The sequence below is a fragment of the Rhinatrema bivittatum genome, chromosome 6, assembly GCF_901001135.1.
Source record: "Rhinatrema bivittatum chromosome 6, aRhiBiv1.1, whole genome shotgun sequence".
Classification (NCBI taxonomy): Eukaryota; Metazoa; Chordata; class Amphibia; order Gymnophiona; family Rhinatrematidae; genus Rhinatrema; species Rhinatrema bivittatum.
Window position 1 is genome coordinate 9,902,320 of NC_042620.1, and position 20,746 is coordinate 9,923,065.

A 20,746-nucleotide genomic window follows, 5' to 3' on the forward strand; every position below is an offset into this window, starting at 1 on the left:
AAAACGGTGAGGGAGGGAAGGGAGGAAGAGGAGAGAAGGTTGGGTGATAGAAGAAGAAGCAGGGTGGGGAGGGAAGAGAGGAAAGGGTGAGAGGAGGAAAAGAAAGAGAAGGTAGGGTGAAAAAAGCAGGGTGAGGCTGGGAAGGGAGGAAGAGAGGAAACGGTGAGGGTTGGGAGGGAAGGGAGGAAGAGAGGAAACAGGGTGAGGGTGGGGAGGGAAGGGAGGAAGAGGAAACGGGGAGGGTGAGAGGAGGAAGAGGAAAGAGAAGGTAGAGTGATTGAAAAAAGCAGGGTGAGGCTGGGGAGGAAGAGAGGAAACGGTGAGGGTTGTGAGGGAAGGGAGGAAGAGAGGAAACGGTGAGAGTGGGAAGGGAAGGGAGGAAGAGAGGAAACCATGAGGGTTGGGAGGGAAGGGAGGAAGAGAGGAAACGCTGAGAGGGGGGAGGGAAGGGCGGAAGAGGAAAGGGTGCGGATGGGGAGGGAAGGGAGGAAGAGAGAAGAGGGTGGGGAGGGAAGGGTAACGTGGAAGAAAGGAAACGGTGAGGGAGGGAAGGGAAGGGTGCGAGGAGGAAGAGAAAAGGTTGGGTGATAGAAAAAGAAGCAGGTTGAGGGTGGGAAGGGAGGAAGAGGAGAGAAGGTTGGGTGATAGAAGAAGAAGTAGGGTGGGGAGGAAAGGGAAGGGTGAGAGGAGGAAGAGGAGAAAAGGTTGGGTAATAGAAAAAGAAGCAGGGTGAGGCAGGGGAGGGAAGGGAGGAAGAGAGAAAACGGTGAGGGTGGGGAGGGAGAAAGGAAACGTGGGGAGGGAAGGGAGGAAGAGGAAAGGGTGAGAGGAGGAAGAGGAGAGAGAAGGTGGGGTGAAAGAAAAAGAAGTAGGGTGAGGCTGGGGAGGGGAGGGAAGAGAGAAGGAAAGGAGGGTAGCAAGGTGAGGGTGGGGAGAGGAAGCCGGGCGCCGGCAGGGTGCGGTCGCTCGCTGGCGGCCGCGCCGGGGCCAGGGGACAGCGGGGAGGGAGGGGCCGAGTGACAGAGGCAGTGCCAGGTATAAAGGGCCAGCCCGAGGCAGGTGGCGAGGAGGACAGCAGGACGCGCTCTCCGGGACGGGGACCCTCTCTCCAGAGCGCCGCCGCTGCTGCATGGGGAGCCCCGGGGCAGAGCGCCGCCGCCGCCGCCGCCGGGCTCCCTAAGCCGCCTGCCCCATGCAGCTGTGCCGCCCGCTGCTGCTGCTCCTCCCGCTGCTCCTCCTGCTGCCGGCGCCGGCCGTGCGCTCCTGCGGCCCGGGCAGGGTGGTGGGCAGGCGCCGCCGACCGCCGCTCCTCATCCCGCTCGCCTACAAGCAGTTCAGCCCCAACGTGCCCGAGAAGACCCTGGGGGCCAGCGGCAGGTACGAGGGCAAGATCGCCCGCAGCTCGGAGCGCTTCAAGGAGCTGACCCCCAACTACAACCCCGACATCATCTTCAAGGATGAGGAGAACACGGGGGCGGACCGGCTCATGACCCAGGTGAGGGAGCAGCGGCAGCAGGGGGCGGGGAGAGCCGGCGCCGTGCAGCTGCGCCTGGGGAGAGAGCCGGCCAGGCGCTGGGATCCTGGTGAGGAGAGGGACAGGAGAGTGAGAGCCGGCCAGGCGCTGGGGTCCTGGTGAGGAGAGGGACAGGAGAGTGAGAGCCGGCAATGTCCTGTGATCCGGGGGGAGAGAGACAGGAGAGTCAGAGCCGGCAATGTCCTGTGATCCGGGGGGAGAGACAGGACAGTGAGAGCCGGCCAGGCGCTGGGGTCCTCGGGGGAGACAGGAGAGTCAGAGCCGGCCAGGCGCTGGGATCCTGGTGAGGAGAGGGACTGGGGAGAGAGCCGGCCAGGCGCTGGGATCCTGGTGAGGAGAGAGCCTGGACAGTGAGAGCCGGCCAGGCGCTGGGATCCTGGTGAGGAGAGGGACAGGAGACTGAGAGCCGGCCAGGCGCTGGGATCCTGGTGAGGAGAGGGACTGGACAGTGAGAGCCGGCCAGGCGCTGGGATCCTGGTGAGGAGAGGGACTGGGGAGAGAGCCGGCCAGGCGCTGGGATCCTGGTGAGGAGAGGGACTGGGGAGAGAGCCGGCCAGGCGCTGGGATCCTGGTGAGGAGAGGGACAGGAGAGTCGGAGCCGGCCAGGCGCTGGGGTCCTGGTGAGGAGAGAGCCTGGACAGTGAGAGCCGGCAATGTCCTGTGATCCGGGGGGAGAGACAGGACAGTGAGAGCCGGCAATGTCCTGTGATCCGGGGGGAGAGACAGGACAGTGAGAGCCGGCAATGCGCTGGGATCCTGGTGAGGAGAGGGACTGGGGAGAGAGCCGGCCAGGCGCTGGGATCCTGGTGAGGAGAGGGACAGGAGAGTGAGAGCCGGCCAGGCGCTGGGGTCCTGGTGAGGAGAGGGACAGGAGAGTGAGAGCCGGCAATGTCCTGTGATCCGGGGGGAGAGAGACAGGAGAGTCAGAGCCGGCAATGTCCTGTGATCCGGGGGGAGAGGACAGTGAGAGCCGGCCAGGCGCTGGGGTCCTGGTGAGGAGAGGGACTGGGGAGAGAGCCGGCCAGGCGCTGTGATCCTGGTGAGGAGAGGGACAGGAGAGTCAGAGCCGGCCAGGCGCTGGGGTCCTGGTGAGGAGAGGGACTGGACAGTGAGAGCCGGCAATGTCCTGTGATCCGGGGGGAGAGACAGGACAGTGAGAGCCGGCCAGGCGCTGGGATCCTGGTGAGGAGAGGGACTGGACAGTGAGAGCCGGCCAGGCGCTGGGGTCCTGGGGGAGAGAGGACAGTGAGAGCCGGCAATGTCCTGTGATCCGGGGGGAGAGACTGGACAGTGAGAGCCGGCAATGTCCTGTGATCCGGGGGGAGAGACAGGACAGTGAGAGCCGGCCAGGCGCTGGGGTCCTGGGGGAGAGAGGACAGTGAGAGCCGGCAATGTCCTGTGATCCGGGGGGAGAGACTGGACAGTGAGAGCCGGCAATGCACTTTGATCCTGTTGGGGAGCGGGAAGGCGGAGCCTGGAGGGTGAGAGCTGGTACTCTGTAACTGAAGCTGCCGAGAGCCGGCAATGCACTGTGATCCTGGAGGGGGGAGAGAGAAGAACGAGAGCCGGCAATGCCTTGTAATTCAGGGGACTGGAAAGTGAGAGCTGGCAGTGCACTGAACCTGGGGAGAGAGTCCGCTTGCATTGTGATCCTTGGGGGGCACTGGAGAGAGGGCCAGCACTGTCATGAAAGTGAGACCCGGCAGTGCTCTGATCTATGGGAGGGAGACTGGAGAGGTGGAGTGAGAGCTGGTGATGCATTGTGATCCTGGTGGGGGGGAACTGGAGAGTGAGAGCCGGCAATGCACTGAACCTGCCAAAGAGCTAATAAAGTACTGTGATCCTGGAGGGGGAAGGCTAGAGAGTGAGAGCCCACACTGCATTGTGAACTTTGGGAGAGAGGGAACATTTAGCCTGCCCTGCACTGCCCAGTGAGAGTGGGTGGAGTGGAGGAGGGTGGCACTGCACTATGAGCCTGCAGGGAAGTAAAACTGAGAGCCTGGCTGGAAGAGTAGGAGAGAACCGGCACTTGGCTGGCTACAGGGGAGGGAGAGGAGGGATAGAGAGCACAGGTACTAGGAGTATGAATGGAACCTGTAGAATGAGGTGGAGGAGAGAAACACCCAGAGCTGGTACTGAGAGGGGGGGGGGAGGAGAGAGACAGAGGGAAGGGAGCCATTAGGATTATGAATTCTGTGTCCACTGTAAATGAGATCCTGTTTAATTGAATTAACTGGTTTGTAATCTGCCTTGGGACTATAAAAATAAACAGGAGCGAGAGATGGGACTGTGAGCCTGTGGGTGGGGGGAAGGGAGAGATGGCACTGTGATCCTGAAGGAGGGGGGAGAGCGTGTTGGCATTGTGAGTGAGTGAGAGTATGTGACATCATTTGGTTTTTTTTACCCCTTCTGTGTATTACTTTGGCATCACATGTAAAACTGCCCTGCCAATAAAGGGGCTGATGAGCACACTATTTAACCCTTATGCTATAAGGGGGTTAGCACATCCAAAATACTGTCCAACCACCCCCGCCGAAACTAATAGCACTCATCACATTCAAATGCATGTTGATGAGGCTATTAAGTATTCTCCCCAGATCTAAAATAAATAATGTGCACCCGACCCACATATTTTTACATTCAGAAATGAATGAATCTGAATTAGCACTATGCACTTCGAGGAGAGACCCATACCATGCACCCCAGCCAAAGAGAGAGAGCCGGCAGTGTGTGCCCTGGGGAGAGGGTGTGAATGAGGGAGAGAGCCGGCAGTGTGTGCCCTGGGGAGAGGGTGTGAATGAGGGAGAGAGCCAGTGGTGTGCACCTGGGGAGAAGGAGAAAGCACTAGTGTGTACCCCGGGAAGAGGGAGAGAGCCGGTAGCATGCACCCCAGGGACAGGGAGAGAGCTGGTAATGTGCATCCCTGCTGCAGAGAGAGACAGTTGGTACTGTGCATCTTGGGGACAGGGAGAGAGCTGTTAGTGTGCACCCCAGGGACAGGGAGAGAGCTGGTAATGTGCATCCCTGCTGCAGAGAGAGACAGTTGGTACTGTGCATCTTGGGGGCAGGGAGAGAGCTGTTAGTGTGCACCCCAGGGACAGGGAGAGAGCTGGTAATGTGCATCCCTGCTGCAGAGAGAGACAGTTGGTACTGTGCATCTTGGGGACAGGGAGAGAGCCGGTAGCATGCACCCCAGGGACAGGGAGAGAGCTGGTAATGTGCATCCCTGCTGCAGAGAGAGACAGTTGGTACTGTGCATCTTGGGGACAGGGAGAGAGCTGTTAGTGTGCACCCCAGGGACAGGGAGAGAGCTGGTAATGTGCATCCCTGCTGCAGAGAGAGACAGTTGGTACTGTGCATCTTGGGGACAGGGAGAGAGCTGTTAGTGTGCACCCCAGGGACAGGGAGAGAGCTGGTAATGTGCATCCCTGCTGCCATGCACCCCAGGGACAGGGAGAGAGCTGGTAATGTGCATCCCTGCTGCAGAGAGAGACAGTTGGTACTGTGCATCTTGGGGACAGGGAGAGAGCTGTTAGTGTGCACCCCAGGGACAGGGAGAGAGCTGGTAATGTGCATCCCTGCTGCAGAGAGAGACAGTTGGTACTGTGCATCTTGGGGACAGGGAGAGAGCTGTTAGTGTGCACCCCAGGGACAAGGGAGAGAGCTGGTAATGTGCATCCCTGCTGCAGAGAGAGACAGTTGGTACTGTGCATCTTGGGGACAGGGAGAGAGCTGTTAGTGTGCACCCCAGGGACAAGGGAGAGAGCTGGTAATGTGCATCCCTGCTGCAGAGAGAGACAGTTGGTACTGTGCATCTTGGGGACAGGGAGAGAGCTGTTAGTGTGCACCCCAGCCAAAGGGAGAGAGCTGGTAATGTGCATCCCTGCTGCAGAGAGAGACAGTTGGTACTGTGCATCTTGGGGACAGGGAGAGAGCTGTTAGTGTGCACCCCAGGGACAGGGAGAGAGCTGGTAATGTGCATCCCTGCTGCAGAGAGAGACAGTTGGTACTGTGCATCTTGGGGACAGGGAGAGAGCCGGTTAGCTGTGCACCCCAGGCCAAGGGAGAGAGCTGGTAATGTGCATCCCTGCTGCAGAGAGAGACAGTTGGTACTGTGCATCTTGGGGGCAGGGAGAGAGCTGTTAGTGTGCACCCCAGCCAAAGGGAGAGAGCCAGTACAGTTCACCCCAGCTGGGGGGGGGGGGGGGGGAGCTATAGTGTGTGTGCCCTGGGGGGAGAGGGAGAGAGCTGGTACTATGCATAGGGCTGCTAACTGGTTCCATATTTCCAGTGCTAACGTGCAGGGACTTGTAGTTCTGGTGCTCCTAAGGATTTCTCTAAGAAAAGTAAGACTACTAGTCCAAGTAGGCAGTGGGGTAAAACCAGAACTGGATTAGCTTGGCCTGAAAATCCACAGCCAATCAGCAATCGTCTTTGCACCTTGTGCAAATGTATTAGGTGCCCTATGTGACCCTTCAGTCTTGCACCCCACCTCCACCACTCTTATAAAGCTGCCTTTCAGCCGCAGCTCTGGAGCAGCATTTCCCTCTCTTGCCCCACTCACTGTCTGCCAAGTCCTGCCCTTCCCATTGCCCTCTGTCCACAATGCTCACATCCCTTCTCTTTCTCTCCTTCATTCTCTGCTTAGTGCACTGGCATCACCCCACTCTTATTGTCCCTGTTTAGCAATGCCCAGCCTCCTCTCTTTCTATAAATCCTACCTGCCCAAAATCATCTTTCCCTTCCTCCACTCCACCCTCGCCTGCCCAGCACCCTCTTCCCTCAACTTCCCCACCCATCCAGCTTTCTCACTTCCTCCATTCCCTTATCTCTTGTGCAACTTAAAAGTAGGTAGGTGGCACTTAGATATTTCTGTGGGTTTTGCTGCCTCCAAAATGTTGGCTTCCTAGGCAACTGCCTAATTCACCTAATGGAAGAACCAGCCCTCTTTGGGGGGGGGGGGGGGGAGAGAGCCCATACTGTGCACCTTAGGTACAGGAAGAAAGACAGCATTGTACCCCAAGCAAAGGGAGAGAGCCAGATGTGCCTAGAGTGAGAGATCTGACAGTGTGCACCTTGGGGAGCATGAGAGAAAGAGGGAAAGAGCTGGCACTGAGCCCCAGGGAGAGGGAGAGAGCCAGCATAGCACCCTGGAGAGAGATAGAGAGAGGGAAGGAGCTGGCATTGAGCCCCAGGGAGAGGGTGAGAGCCAGCATTGCACCCTGGAAAGAGGGAGGGAGCTGGTACTGAGCCCCAGGGAGAGGGAGAGAGCCAGCATTGCACCCTGGAGAGAGAGAGAGAGAGGGAAGGAGCTGGCACTGAGCCCCAGGGAGAGGAAGAGAGCCAGCATTGCACCCTGGAGAGAGAGGAAGGGAGCTGGTACTGGTCACATTGGGGGAAGGAAGACAGCTGCTCCTGTGAGCCCTGGGGAGCTATAGAGAGCGGCTACTCTATACCCCTAGAAGGCTTGGAACTGGGGGACACTGTTTCCAGATGTGAATGGGGCAGGGGAAGTACCCTGCAGTTAGAGGTAACTTTAGTCTTATGGAGCAGGGACAACACTGCCCATGTGCAGTAGCAGTGTGGAAGTGATAAGTAGCTGAGGTAGTATTATGTATCAGTGATAAGTAGCTGAGGTACTATTATGTATCAGTGATAAGTAGGGGAGGTACTATTATGTATCAGTGATAAGTAGCGGAGGTACTATTATGTATCAGTGATAAGTAGCGGAGTTAGCATTATGTATCAGTGATAAGTAGGGGAGATAGCATTATGTATCAGTGATAAGTAGCTGAGGTAGTATTATGTATCAGTGATAAGTAGCGGAGGTACTATTATGTATGTGATAAGTAGCGGAGGTAGCATTACTTATCAGTGATAAGTAGCGGAGGTAGCATTACTTATCAGTGATAAGTAGCGGAGGTACTATTATGTATCAGTGATAAGTAGGGGCGGTAGCATTATGTATCAGTGATAAGTAGCGGAGGTACTATTATGTATCAGTGATAAGTAGCGGAGTTAGCATTATGTATCAGTGATAAGTAGGGGAGATAGCATTATGTATCAGTGATAAGTAGTGGAGGTAGTATTATGTATCAATGGCAAGTAGGGGAGGTACTATTATGTATCAGTGATAAGTAGCGGAGGTACTATTATGTATCAGTGATAAGTAGGGGAGTTAGTATTATGTATCAGTCTTTTTATGACTTCATAAGCTTGCTGTGTTCATTATTTATGAGACATCTAGAGTGCAAGGAATAGATTCACCTGAGACCCCTTCTTGGAGTGTTTCAATAGGTCATGGAAGACTGCTACTGCATGCTTCTACTCCCAAACAGTCTCGCATAAATCCCTTTTCCTAATCTTCACGGAGAAGGAGCTCCTTAGGGAAACTGGGAGAGCTGTTACTGGTCACAAAGCAGCTTCTATGCAGGTATTTCCCTGTCCCCAGGGAAAGGGGGCGAGGGAACAGAGGGTAGATTGACTTGGCCAACGTCACAAGGAGTAACTGGTCTCCCAGTTTCTAGCCCACTGCTCTAACCAGTAGACTACTCCTCCCATTTGGTTTTTTACTGTACCCAGAAATCAGGGTCAGTGCAAGGGTATTGGGTGCCCTAGGCGACCCTTGCACTGCCCTTCCCCGGTTGCGCCCCCTCCCCCGGTCGCACGCCCCCCTATCTATTTTGGCGCCGACTGTGTGCTTCTCAGGGCCGAGAGCAGCCCTGAGAAGCACACAATCTCTATTTCTCGTTGCCGTGAGCAGCCCTGAGAAGCACACAGTCTCTATTTCTCGTTGCCGCGAGCAGCCCTGAGAAGCACACAGTCTCTATTGTTGCCGCGAGCAGCTCTGAGAAGCACACAGTCTCTATTTCTCGTTGCCGCGAGCAGCCCTGAGAAGCACACAGTCTCTATTTCTCGTTGCCGTGAGCAGCCCTGAGAAGCACACAGTCTCTATTTCTCGTTGCCGCAAGCAGCCCTGAGAAGCACACAGTCTCTATTGTTGCCGCGAGCAGCTCTGAGAAGCACACAGTCTCTATTTCTCGTTGCCGCGAGCAGCCCTGAGAAGCACACAGTCTCTATTTCTCGTTGCCGCGAGCAGCCCTGAGAAGCACACAGTCTCTATTTCTCGTTGCCGTGAGCAGCCCTGAGAAGCACACAGTCTCTATTTCTCGTTGCCGCGAGCAGCCCTGAGAAGCACACAGTCTCTCTTTCTCGTTGCCAAGAGCAGCCCTGAGAAGCACACAGTCTCTATTTCTCGTTGCCGCGAGCAGCTCTGAGAAGCACACAGTCTCTATTTCTCGTTGCCGCGAGCAGCTCTGAGAAGCACACAGTCTCTATTTCTCGTTGCCGCGAGCAGCCCTGAGAAGCACACAGTCTCTATTTCTCGTTGCCGCGAGCAGCCCTGAGAAGCACACAGTCTCTATTTCTCGTTGCCGCGAGCAGCCCTGAGAAGCACACAGTCTCTCTTTCTCGTTGCCAAGAGCAGCCCTGAGAAGCACACAGTCTCTATTGTTGCCGCGAGCAGCTCTGAGAAGCACACAGTCTCTATTTCTCGTTGCTGCGAGCAGCCCTGAGAAGCACACAGTCTCTATTTCTCGTGCACACAGTCTCTATTGTTGCCGCGAGCAGCCCTGAGAAGCACACAGTCTCTATTTCTCGTTGCCGCGAGCAGCCCTGAGAAGCACACAGTCTCTATTTCTCGTTGCCGCGAGCAGCCCTGAGAAGCACACAGTCTCTCTTTCTCGTTGCCGCGAGCAGCCCTGAGAAGCACACAGTCTCTATTGTTGCCGCGAGCAGCTCTGAGAAGCACACAGTCTCTATTTCTTGCTGCCGCGAGCAGCTCTGAGAAGCACACAGTCTCTATTTCTCGTTGCCGTGAGCGGGATAGGCCCCGCTTACGGCACCACATGGCTACTCTTCGGCGCCCCCTATGGCTCGGTGCCCTAGGCGTCCGCCGAAGTTCGCCTAATAGATGAGCCAGCCCTGCCAGAAATGTTCATAAGGTCATTCTCCCCATCCCATCATCCTGGTATAGAGAACGCTCTCCATCAGTTTCCCAGAGTGCCGTTTGAATACTCTCTGAGGTGAAACAGGAGGCAAGAGACATTTCCTGAGACTGCTTCCCAGGCACTGCTGGAAAGCCTTCCTAGACATATCTTTGCCCGGCTGCTGTGGAATGCCTTTATCTCATGTACTGAAAGACTTCTAGTATATGATCCAAATCATCCTCGTGGTTCTGTACCAACAGAAAGATGATGTAGCTCAGCTTTCCAGAGCACACTGGCCCCCTTCTTCCCTTGTCCTCTTTGATATGGGAAGCTCAGCTAAATTACTTTTGGATCAATTAAAGGTTTCACAGCTTGCTCAAAATAAAACAAATACTAGAGGCCTATCGAGCACCCACAGAATGCCGGTGTCTTTCTGTGCTAGAGGCAGACTCCCCAAGGGGCAACATTGTACTGCAAGCAGGGCTGGTGCTTCCATTAGGCAAACTAGGCAGAATGTTGGAGGGTGGCAAAATCCTGCCAGCACAAGCTCCAGAGGGATGATGTACCAGAGCCAAGACCACCAAAGAAGGGAGTGCTGGAACCTCTTCTGCTGGTAGAAGAGAACAGTGTGCTGGATCCACTGCTGCTGGTGGGAGAGAGCGGTGTGCTGGATCCACTGCTGCTGGTAGGAGGGAGTGGTGAGCTGGAGCCACTGCTGCTGGTGGGAGAGAGCGGTGTGCTGGAGCCACTGCTGTGAGTAGGAAGGAGCGCTGTGCTGGAGCCACTGCTGTGAGTAGGAAGGAGCGCTGTGCTGGAGCCACTGCTGTAAATAGGAAGGAGCCATGTGCTGGAGCCACTGCTGCTGGTACGAGGGAGCGCTGTGCTGGAGCCACCGCTGCGAGTAGGAAGGAGCAGTGTGCTGGAGCCAAGACCACCAAAGAAGGGAGTGCTGGAGCCTCTTCTGCTGGTAGGAGAGAACAGTGTGCTGGAGCTACTGCTGCTGGTGGGAGAGAGCGGTGTGCTGGAGCCACTGCTGCTGGTGGGAGAGAGCACTGTGCTGGAGCCACTGCTGCTGGTGGGAGAGAGCGGTGTGCTGGAGCCACTGCTGCTGGAGGGAGAGAGCGGTGTGCTGGAGCCACTGCTGCTGGATGGAGAGAGCGGTGTGCTGGAGCCACTGCTGCTGGTGGGAGAGAGCGGTGTGCTGGAGCCACTGCTGCTGGTGGGAGAGAGCGGTGTGCTGGAGCCACTGCTGCTGGAGGGAGAGAGCGGTGTGCTGGAGCCACTGCTGCTGGTGGGAGAGAGCGGTGTGCTGGAGCCACTGCTGCGAGTAGGAAGGAGCAGTGTCCAGGAGCCACTGCTGTAAATCGGAAGGAGCGGTGTGCTGGAGCCACTGCTATAAATCAGAAGGAGTACTGTGCTGGAGCCACTGCTGCAAATAGGAAGGAGCGGTGTGCTGGAGCAATTGTTGTATATAGGAGGGAGCGGTGTGCTGGAGCCAGTGCTGCAAAATGCAAATAGGAAGGAGCAGTGTGCTGGAGCTAGTGCTGCAAATAGGAAGGAGCTGTGTGCTGGAGCCAGTGTTGTAAATAGGAGGGAGCGGTGTGCTGGAGCCACTGCTGTAAATAGGAGGGAGCGGTGTGCTGGAGCCACTGCTGTAAATAGGAGGGAGCGGTGTGCTGGAGCCACTGCTGTAAATAGGAAGGAGCGCTGTGCTGGAGCCACTGCTGCTGGTGGGAGGGAGCGGTGTGCTGGAGCCACTGCTGCGAGTAGGAAGGAGCGGTGTCCAGGAGCCACTGCTGCTGGTAGGAGGGAGCGGTGTGCTGGAGCCACTGCTGTAAATAGGAAGGAGCGCTGTGCTGGAGCCACTGCTGCTGGTGGGAGGGAGCGGTGTGCTGGAGCCACTGTTGTAAATAGGAGGGAGCGCTGTGCTGGAGCCACTGCTGCAGGAGGGAGAGAGCGGTGTGCTGGAGCCACTGCTGCTGGTGGGAGAGAGTGTTGTGCTGGAGCCACTGCTGCTGGTGGGAGAGAGCGATGTGCTGGAGCCACTGCTGCTGGTGGGAGAGAGCGATGTGCTGGGGCCACTGCTGCTGGTGGGAGAGAGCGATGTGCTGGGGCCATTGCTGCTGGTGGGAGACAGTGTTCTGCTGGAGCCACTGCTGTGAGTGGGAAGGAGCAGTGTGCTGGAACCACTGCTGCTCGTGGGAGAGAGCGGTGTGCTGGAGCCACTACTATAAATCAGAAGGAGTACTGTGCTGGAGCCACTGCTGCAAATAGGAAGGAGCGGTGTGCTGGAGCAATTGTTGTAAATAGGAGGGAGCGGTGTGCTGGAGCCAGTGCTGCAAAATGCAAATAGGAGGGAGCAGTGTGCTGGAGCTAGTGCTGCAAATAGGAAGGAGCGGTGTGCTGGAGCCACTGTTGTAAATAGGAGGGAGCGGTGTGCTGGAGCCCCTGCTGTAAATAGGAGGGAGCGGTGTGCTGGAGCCACTGCTGTAAATAGGAAGGAGCGCTGTGCTGGAGCCACTGCTGCAAATAGGAAGGAGCGCTGTGCTGGAGCCACTGCTGCTGGTGGGAGGGAGCGCTTTGCTGGAGCCACTGCTGCTGGTGGGAGGGAGCGCTGTGCTGGAGCCACTGCTGCTGGTGGGAGGGAGCGGTGTGCTGGAGCCACTGCTGCGAGTAGGAAGGAGCGGTGTCCAGGAGCCACTGCTGTAAATAGGAAGGAGCTGTGTGCTGGAGCCACTGCTGTAAATAGGAGGGAGCGGTGTGCTGGAGCCACTGCTGTAAATAGGAAGGAGCGATATGCTGGAGCCCCTGCTGTAAATAGGAAGGATCGGTGTGCTGGAGCCCCTGCTGCTGGTGGGAGAGAATGCTTGCTGGTACTCCGTACATATTTTTCCTCCTTGAATTTCTTGATGTAACATCTAAAAATAAAATAAAAATAATAAATACAACACAGACAGCTAAAGAAAAGATTTTCATCAGAGCTCTGTGAATGCAGGATACTGGAAAAGGAAAAGCATTTATACAGCATGGACAGTTGAATATATATTTTTCAGAACCCCGTGCAGACATCATACTGAAACATACAAATTATGAATACAGCATGGACAGCTGAAAAGCAGATTTTCATCAGAGACCCATGCAGGCATCACACTGATACACGTAAAGCATGAATACAGCACAGACAGCTAAAGGGTGGATCTTCATCAGAGCTCAATCCAGGTGTCACAGATGGCTGAAGAGTGGATCTTCATCAGAGCTCCATGCAGGCATCACATAAAGCATGAATACAGCACAGACAGGTGAAGAGCAGATCTTCATCAGAGCCCCGTGCAGGCATCACACTGATACACTTAAAGCATAAATACAGCACAGACAGCTAAAGATCTTCATCAGAGCCTCATGGAGGAGTCACACTGATACATATAAAGCATGAATACAGCACAGATGGCTGAAGAGTGGATCTTCATCAAAGCCCCATGCAGGCTTCACACTGATACATATAAAGCATGAATACAGCACAGATGGCTGAAGAGTGGATCTTCATCAGAGCTCCATGCAGGCATCACATAAAGCAGGAATACAGCACAGAAAGGTGAAGAGCAGATCTTCATCAGAGCCCCGTGCAGGCATCACACTGATACACGTAAAGCATGAATACAGCACAGACAGCTAAAGATCTTCATCAGAGCCCCATGCAGGCGTCACACTGATACACATAAAGCATGAATACAGCATGGATAGCTGAAGAGCAGATCTTCATCAGAGCCCCGTCCAGGCATCACACTGATACACTTAAAACATGAATACAGCACAGACGGCTGAAGAGTGGATCTTCATCAGAGCCTCATGGAGGAGTCACACTGATGTACATAAAGCAGGAATACAGCACAGATGGCTGAAGAGTGGGCAGAGGGAAGGGGTCTTTCAAAGCAGGGAGTGTGGAAATGTAAGATAGGTTATACACATACGTAGTAAAGAAAGGGAGCATCAGTATGACAGCAAAGCAGCTCTCTCCCACCAGCAGCAGTGGCTCCAGCACACCGCTCATGGTAAGGAAAGGGAGCATCAGTATGACAGCAAAGCAGCTCTCTCCCACCAGCAGCAGTGGCTCCAGCACACCGCTCATGGTAAGGAAAGGGAGCATCAGTATGACAGCAAAGCCGCTCTCTCCCACCAGCAGCAGTGGCTCCAGCACACCGCTCATGGTAAGGAAAGGGAGCATCAGTATGACAGCAAAGCCGCTCTCTCCCACCAGCAGCAGTGGCTCCAGCACACCGCTCATGGTAAGGAAAGGGAGCATCAGTATGACAGCAAAGCCGCTCTCTCCCACCAGCAGCAGTGGCTCCAGCACACCGCTCATGGTAAGGAAAGGGAGCATCAGTATGACAGCAAAGCAGCTCTCTCCCATCAGCAGCAGTGGCTCCAGCACACCGCTCATGGTAAGGAAAGGGAGCATCAGTATGACAGCAAAGCCGCTCTCTCCCACCAGCAGCAGTGGCTCCAGCACACCGCTCATGGTAAGGAAAGGGAGCATCAGTATGACAGCAAAGCCGCTCTCTCCCACCAGCAGCAGTGGCTCCAGCACACCGCTCATGGTAAGGAAAGGGAGCATCAGTATGACAGCAAAGCAGCTCTCTCCCACCAGCAGCAGTGGCTCCAGCACACCGCTCATGGTAAGGAAAGGGAGCATCAGTATGACAGCAAAGCAGCTCTCTCCCACCAGCAGCAGTGGCTCCAGCACACCGCTCATAGTAAGGAAAGGGAGCATCAGTATGACAGCAAAGCAGCTCTCTCCCACCAGCAGCAGTGGCTCCAGCACACCGCTCATAGTAAGGAAAGGGAGCATCAGTATGACAGCAAAGCAGCTCTCTCCCACCAGCAGCAGTGGCTCCAGCACACCGCTCATAGTAAGGAAAGGGAGCATCAGTATGACAGCAAAGCCGCTCTCTCCCACCAGCAGCAGTGGCTCCAGCACACCGCTCATAGTAAGGAAAGGGAGCATCAGTATGACAGCAAAGCCGCTCTCTCCCACCAGCAGCAGTGGCTCCAGCACACCGCTCATAGTAAGGAAAGGGAGCATCAGTATGACAGCAAAGCCGCTCTCTCCCACCAGCAGCAGTGGCTCCAGCACACCGCTCATAGTAAGGAAAGGGAGCATCAGTATGACAGCAAAGCCGCTCTCTCCCACAGCAGCAGTGGCTCCAGCACACCGCTCATAGTAAGGAAAGGGAGCATCAGTATGACAGCAAAGCAGCTCTCTCCCACCAGCAGCAGTGGCTCCAGCACACCGCTCATAGTAAGGAAAGGGAGCATCAGTATGACAGCAAAGCCGCTCTCTCCCACCAGCAGCAGTGGCTCCAGCACACCGCTCATAGTAAGGAAAGGGAGCATCAGTATGACAGCAAAGCCGCTCTCTCCCACCAGCAGCAGTGGCTCCAGCACACCGCTCATGGTAAGGAAAGGGAGCATCAGTATGACAGCAAAGCAGCTCTCTCCCACCAGCAGCAGTGGCTCCAGCACACCGCTCATGGTAAGGAAAGGGAGCATCAGTATGACAGCAAAGCCGCTCTCTCCCACCAGCAGCAGTGGCTCCAGCACACCGCTCATGGTAAGGAAAGGGAGCATCAGTATGACAGCAAAGCCGCTCTCTCCCACCAGCAGCAGTGGCTCCAGCACACCGCTCATAGTAAGGAAAGGGAGCATCAGTATGACAGCAAAGCAGCTCTCTCCCACCAGCAGCAGTGGCTCCAGCACACCGCTCATAGTAAGGAAAGGGAGCATCAGTATGACAGCAAAGCCGCTCTCTCCCACCAGCAGCAGTGGCTCCAGCACACCGCTCATAGTAAGGAAAGGGAGCATCAGTATGACAGCAAAGCAGCTCTCTCCCACCAGCAGCAGTGGCTCCAGCACACCGCTCATAGTAAGGAAAGGGAGCATCAGTATGACAGCAAAGCCGCTCTCTCCCACCAGCAGCAGTGGCTCCAGCACACCGCTCATAGTAAGGAAAGGGAGCATCAGTATGACAGCAAAGCAGCTCTCTCCCACCAGCAGCAGTGGCTCCAGCACACCGCTCATAGTAAGGAAAGGGAGCATCAGTATGACAGCAAAGCCGCTCTCTCCCACCAGCAGCAGTGGCTCCAGCACACCGCTCATAGTAAGGAAAGGGAGCATCAGTATGACAGCAAAGCAGCACCAACGCACAAGTGCTGGAGTCTTTGAAGCGGGAATCTTGGAACAGCTTTGGCCTTCCAATTCTTCAGTTCCTACCTGGCACAGGCGAAGCTGCAGGGAATAAGGCAGGGTTGGTTTAGTGGGAGAGGTGCCCGTCACATCTCTGTGGGGGAGGGGAGGTGCTGCTCAGCTCACATCTTTATTTGGGGATGGGGGCAGACTGCATGGCTCTGCAGTGCCCCCTGCTGACCGGCTGATAGCTGCATTAGAGAGTGTGGAAGCCTAGGGTAGCCCCCAGAGGGATGAAGCAGGAGAGTGCAAAGGGGACACTAAGATCTCAGTGCAGACCCCTCTTCTCCACAAGCCCACACAAGCAGAAGCTCCTCTGGCTGGGCCTTCTCTATGCAAGGTGTAGCTGGTAATAGTAGAACGTGCAACAGTTATGCACTGACTTGTCGGCAGCTTCACAAGCTCCCAGCACTGAAATATGCAGTCTCGGGTCACCGAGCATTTGTAAATGGGCTGCCTGGAGCTCACAGGACACAGGCTGCAGGGCTGGGTTCAGCTCGCTGGGCCCAGGCACAACCTGCTGCTCACAGGAAACCGCCTCAATTGCCGGGGCATGGCATGCAGGGCACGGGCTTCAGCTCAGAAGGCATAGGCTCAGCTACAGGACAAAGGCCCAGCCTACAAGCTTGCAAGGCTCACCCACAGGAACGGGGGCCGCAGCTCAGCAGGCACAGCCACAAGGCACAGGCTGCAGCTTTAAAACGCAGGTTAAGACCACAAGAGCTGCCCTGGTGGGTCAGACTGATGGCCACGGGAGCCCAGCATCCTGCCTGTGACAGCGGCCAGGAAGGACCCAGCAGACGCTAGTGGGGGAGGTCCATCCCCAGCCCTGGCGTCAGAGGCAGCATTCTGCGTGTCTGTCTGGTTAATAATTGTAGCATACCTCGGAAAGGCGTGTAAGCAAACAAAATCTCGGCTTTATTTATTGTATTTAAGCATTTTATATACCGGTCGTTCCAAAACCAGATCAGAACGGTTTATAATGTCGGCCTCCGGTGGCTGGATCGAGATTCCCATTCTGTCTCAGTGCTCACAGTCTAGGTCCATGGAACAGCAGGTGTATTTCCTACTTAGATTTTATATCAAATCTGTTTCGTCTCGACAGTAATTGCATATTCCGGGTCGCTACATCCACGTTCATTGGGGTGCTTTGAAGTGGAGTTAGAAGCTAAGATTTCCATCGCATTATCCTGCAGGTTACACTCGGTACACGTCACTCAGTCCCTATTGCTCAGTTTGTCAGCGTAGTCCGATGTTTCCGGCAGCCGTGTTATTGGCATCCTGGAGTTTTTACGTTAGTTCGTTTGCATTCATGAAGAGCCCTGTTTCTAGTTCTCATTTGAAGCTCGCTCTTTCCTTCTGTTACCTGGCGTAGTGACTTCCATAGTTTAGGGCCCGCTGTGGGGAAACATTCGGTGAGGTGCCTGCTCTGTATGGTGGGCACCTTTTAGGAGTCCTTTCTTTCGTGATCTTAGGGCTCTCTGCGGGGTGTAGGATTGAAGAGCCACCCCTGTTAAACATGGGGTAATGTCGCTGATGATATTCAAACATTTAGAGTTCAATGCTTTATTCCGGCTTGTACAGGAAGCCAGTGCAGTGCTATCAGCGAGGGGGAGGGCATTTTGTAGTGACTGTAGTGGTTTTGCTAGACCTGCGGGTAGGCCTAGTAAGAAGGGGGTTGCAGTAATCTGTTTGAAAATTATAATTGTTAGAGGACACGTCCATCGGAAAGTTATTCAAACCTTTTTTAAACCCAGCTATACCACATCCTCCAGTAACAAATTCCACCACTTAATTCTGCATTGACTGTAAAATTACTTTCTCAGATTTGTTATAAATCTGCTGCCCATTAGTGTCATGGAGTGACCCCTTGTGTCAGTCCCCCACTCATGATTTTATAGACCTCTATCATATCCCCCCTCAGCCGTCTCTTCTCCAAGCTGAACAACCCTAACCTCTTTAGTCTTTCCTCATAGGGGAGCTGTTCCATCCCCTTTATCATTTTGGTCGCCCTTCTCTGTACCTTTTCTAATTCTGCTCTATCTTTCTTGAGATGTGGCGATCAGAACTGCACCCAATACTCAAGCTGCAGTCACACCATGGAGCGATACAGAGACGTTAGGATATTCTCGGTTCCTTTCCAAATAATTCCTAACATTCTATTTGCCTTTCCGACCACCGCTGCACACCGAGCTGGGGATTGCAAGGTACTGGACACAAGGACTCCTAACACAGAACACAGCATCGGGTACCTGTGTTGGGATTATTTTCCCTCGTGCACCATTTTGCACTTCTCCACATTAAATTGCACCTGATATTCAGTGCCCGGTCTTCCAGTCTCACAAGGTCCTGAGGTTTCTCACAATTTGCTCATGTTTTAACTATTTTGACAAATTGTTTGCCGTCTGCAAATGTGATCCCGTCACATGTTGTTCTCTTTTCCGGATGGTTAACAGCACAGGTCCCAGTACTGATCTCTGGGGCACTCTTTACCTCTCATCCCGGTCCAGATAGCAAGCCATGGGCCCAGTGTAATGAAACGTGGGTGAATCTGTGTGTTGAACTGCAGAGCACATTTTCTTTAGTCATGCATTAAGGAAAGATTTAACTCCCGATGCAGTAAACTAAGGATATGCTAATGCATTAGGAGTTTAAAAAGCACGCTAACCTGAAAATGGGGGCAAATCACTGCTTAGCATATAATGAAAGAGAGGAATGCAGAGAGCAGGGCTCCCGCAGCAGAGGATCACTGTCCTGTGGGTGAAGCCTGTGCACCTCTCTGTATTGGGTGGATATGCGAGAGCACTACATATTTTTTGTGCTCAAAACTCTTTACAGCTTTGGGAGTAAATTTTGCACACAAAGGGGTAGATTTTCAAAGGGTTACGTGCGTAAAATATGCGTGTAAGCCCCGAAAACTACCCCTGCGCGCGCCGAGCCTATTTTGCATAGGCTCGGCAGTGCACGTATGTCCCGGGGCTGTCCGGGTTCGGGGCGGTCCAGGGGCGGGGTCGAGTGCTCTGGCACAGCGCCCTGTGCCAGGTCATGGCGCGCCGGCAGCTGGCCGGCGCGTGCAAGTTACGCCTGCCTTGGGCAGGTGTAACTTTTGGAGCAAAGGTAGGGGGGGAGTTAGGGATGGGGGGTTAGTTAGGGGATGGGAGGGGAAGGTGGGGGTGGCCGGAAAAAAAAAAGTTCCCTCCAAGGCCGCTCCGATTTCGGAGCGGCCTTGGAGGGAACGGGGAAAGCCATCGGGGCTCCCCTTGGGCTCGGCGCGTGCAAGTTGCACATGTGTGCACCCCCTTGCCCGCGCCGAGCCCGGATTTTATAACATGTGCGCATGTCATAAAATCGGGCGTAGATTTGTTTGCACCGGGTTGCGCGAACAAATCTACGCCCGCGCGTATCTCTTAAGATCTGGCCCAAAGTGTGTGCACAACTGCCGTATTTTATTTATTTATATTCTGCCTCTCAGGCACTTGAAAGCGTATTACATTCAGGTATTTCCCTGTCCCCAGAGGGCTCACGATCTAAGGGCCTCATGTACTAAGCAGAACGGGAGGAAATCTGTATTCAATAAGGTCCTATGTTTATACTTAAGGCAATGAGTAGAACTCTGCTGAATGCACCTTATTATACTGGGCCCACAATACCACATTGTTTCCTATCCCCTGACTTCTTTATTTCTTAAATGCCTTCTGAAAATCCAAATATACTATATCGATCCACATACTTATTTACACTTTTAAAGAATTCTTATAGATTAGAAAGGCCTCCTTATGCTAAATCCATACTGGCTTTTGCAGTGATAGTTTACAGATTAACAGGAACAGATCTGCAGTTTTATAAATTAGTTATTTCAGAACTCTGGGGTGAATACCATCCGGTCCTGGTGATTTGCTACTATTTAGTTAGTTTGCCAATTTGTTCTAGCACCTCTTCCAGATTCACAGTGATCTTCATTACATTACATTTTATGCTTCTATTTTTTATTTATTTTTATTTATTTAGGAGTTTTATATACCGCCTTCCAAAAGATCACAACGGTTTACAAAATCTGCATTAAAATTCTTGGTCGACATTCACATTCTTTGTCAACATTCCTATTCTAGGTCAACATTATAGCAAATGCATATTCTGGTTCATATCCATACATATTCTAGGTCAACACATCAGCAAATATGTAATCTAGAACATATTCATACATTTTCTAGGTCGACACAGCAGCAAATACAAATTCTAATTCTACTAACAATATAATTTATGTTGTTCTGTACTTACTGCTCACTCTGTTAACTTCTATACTGCGTTACTTCACAAATATGAACCCAAAGTAGTTTACATCACAGATGAAAATGTAATAAAAATACAAAAATCAATAGAAATCAATTATCAATAGAAAATACTCCCTAATCTACAAAATAGCCCCATTTGTTTCACTTCCTCTGAATTATCAGCTACAAAAGAATAGTTCCGGTGTGGGTATCTCCGCCACAGCCTCGTCAGTAATGCCTGACGCAAAGAATTCACTTCGCTTTTCTGCTGTGGCCATCTCATCCCTGAGTACCCCTCCTTTCCCCTGGGCCATTTCAGAGTCCACCTGACTCCCTTGCAGACTTCTTGCTTTTTATGCATTTGGGAAAAAGTTTTCCCTATTAGTTTTTGCCGCTTTGGCACGTTTCCCTCATTGATGTTTTCTTTCTAATTTGCTAGTGCTTCTGTGGTGGTTTGCAGGTGCCAGGGAACGGGCTCCTCCACGGGGCAGAGGCTGCAGCTCACAGGGAAGAGGTGTAAGCACAAGGCAGTGGGTAGTTTGGCCTCACTATAGGTCGGTAGTTTGCTGTCTGGACGAGAGTGAGACAAAGTCTATGGTTAACAGAGCAGGTTCTGCAGTGCCACGTCAGGTATCATTCATATTTTAAATATTTAAGAGGATGACGAAGATATAGAATTGGTTGGTGCATGTAATACCCCTGATGCAGCCCTA

General features: G+C 53.7%; 1 protein-coding gene across 1 annotated transcript in view; it reads left to right on the forward strand.

Annotated features, from left to right (window-relative positions):
• Window positions 1-970: 970 nt before the first annotated feature.
• Window positions 971-20,746, forward strand: part of IHH (Indian hedgehog signaling molecule) — a 154,916-nt gene continuing 135,140 nt past the window's right edge. Inside the window, exon 1 of the mRNA XM_029605025.1 lies at window positions 971-1,495. Coding sequence (XP_029460885.1) covers window positions 1,193-1,495 — 303 coding nt within the window. The 5' untranslated portion in view covers window positions 971-1,192. The remainder of the gene's footprint in view (window positions 1,496-20,746) is intronic.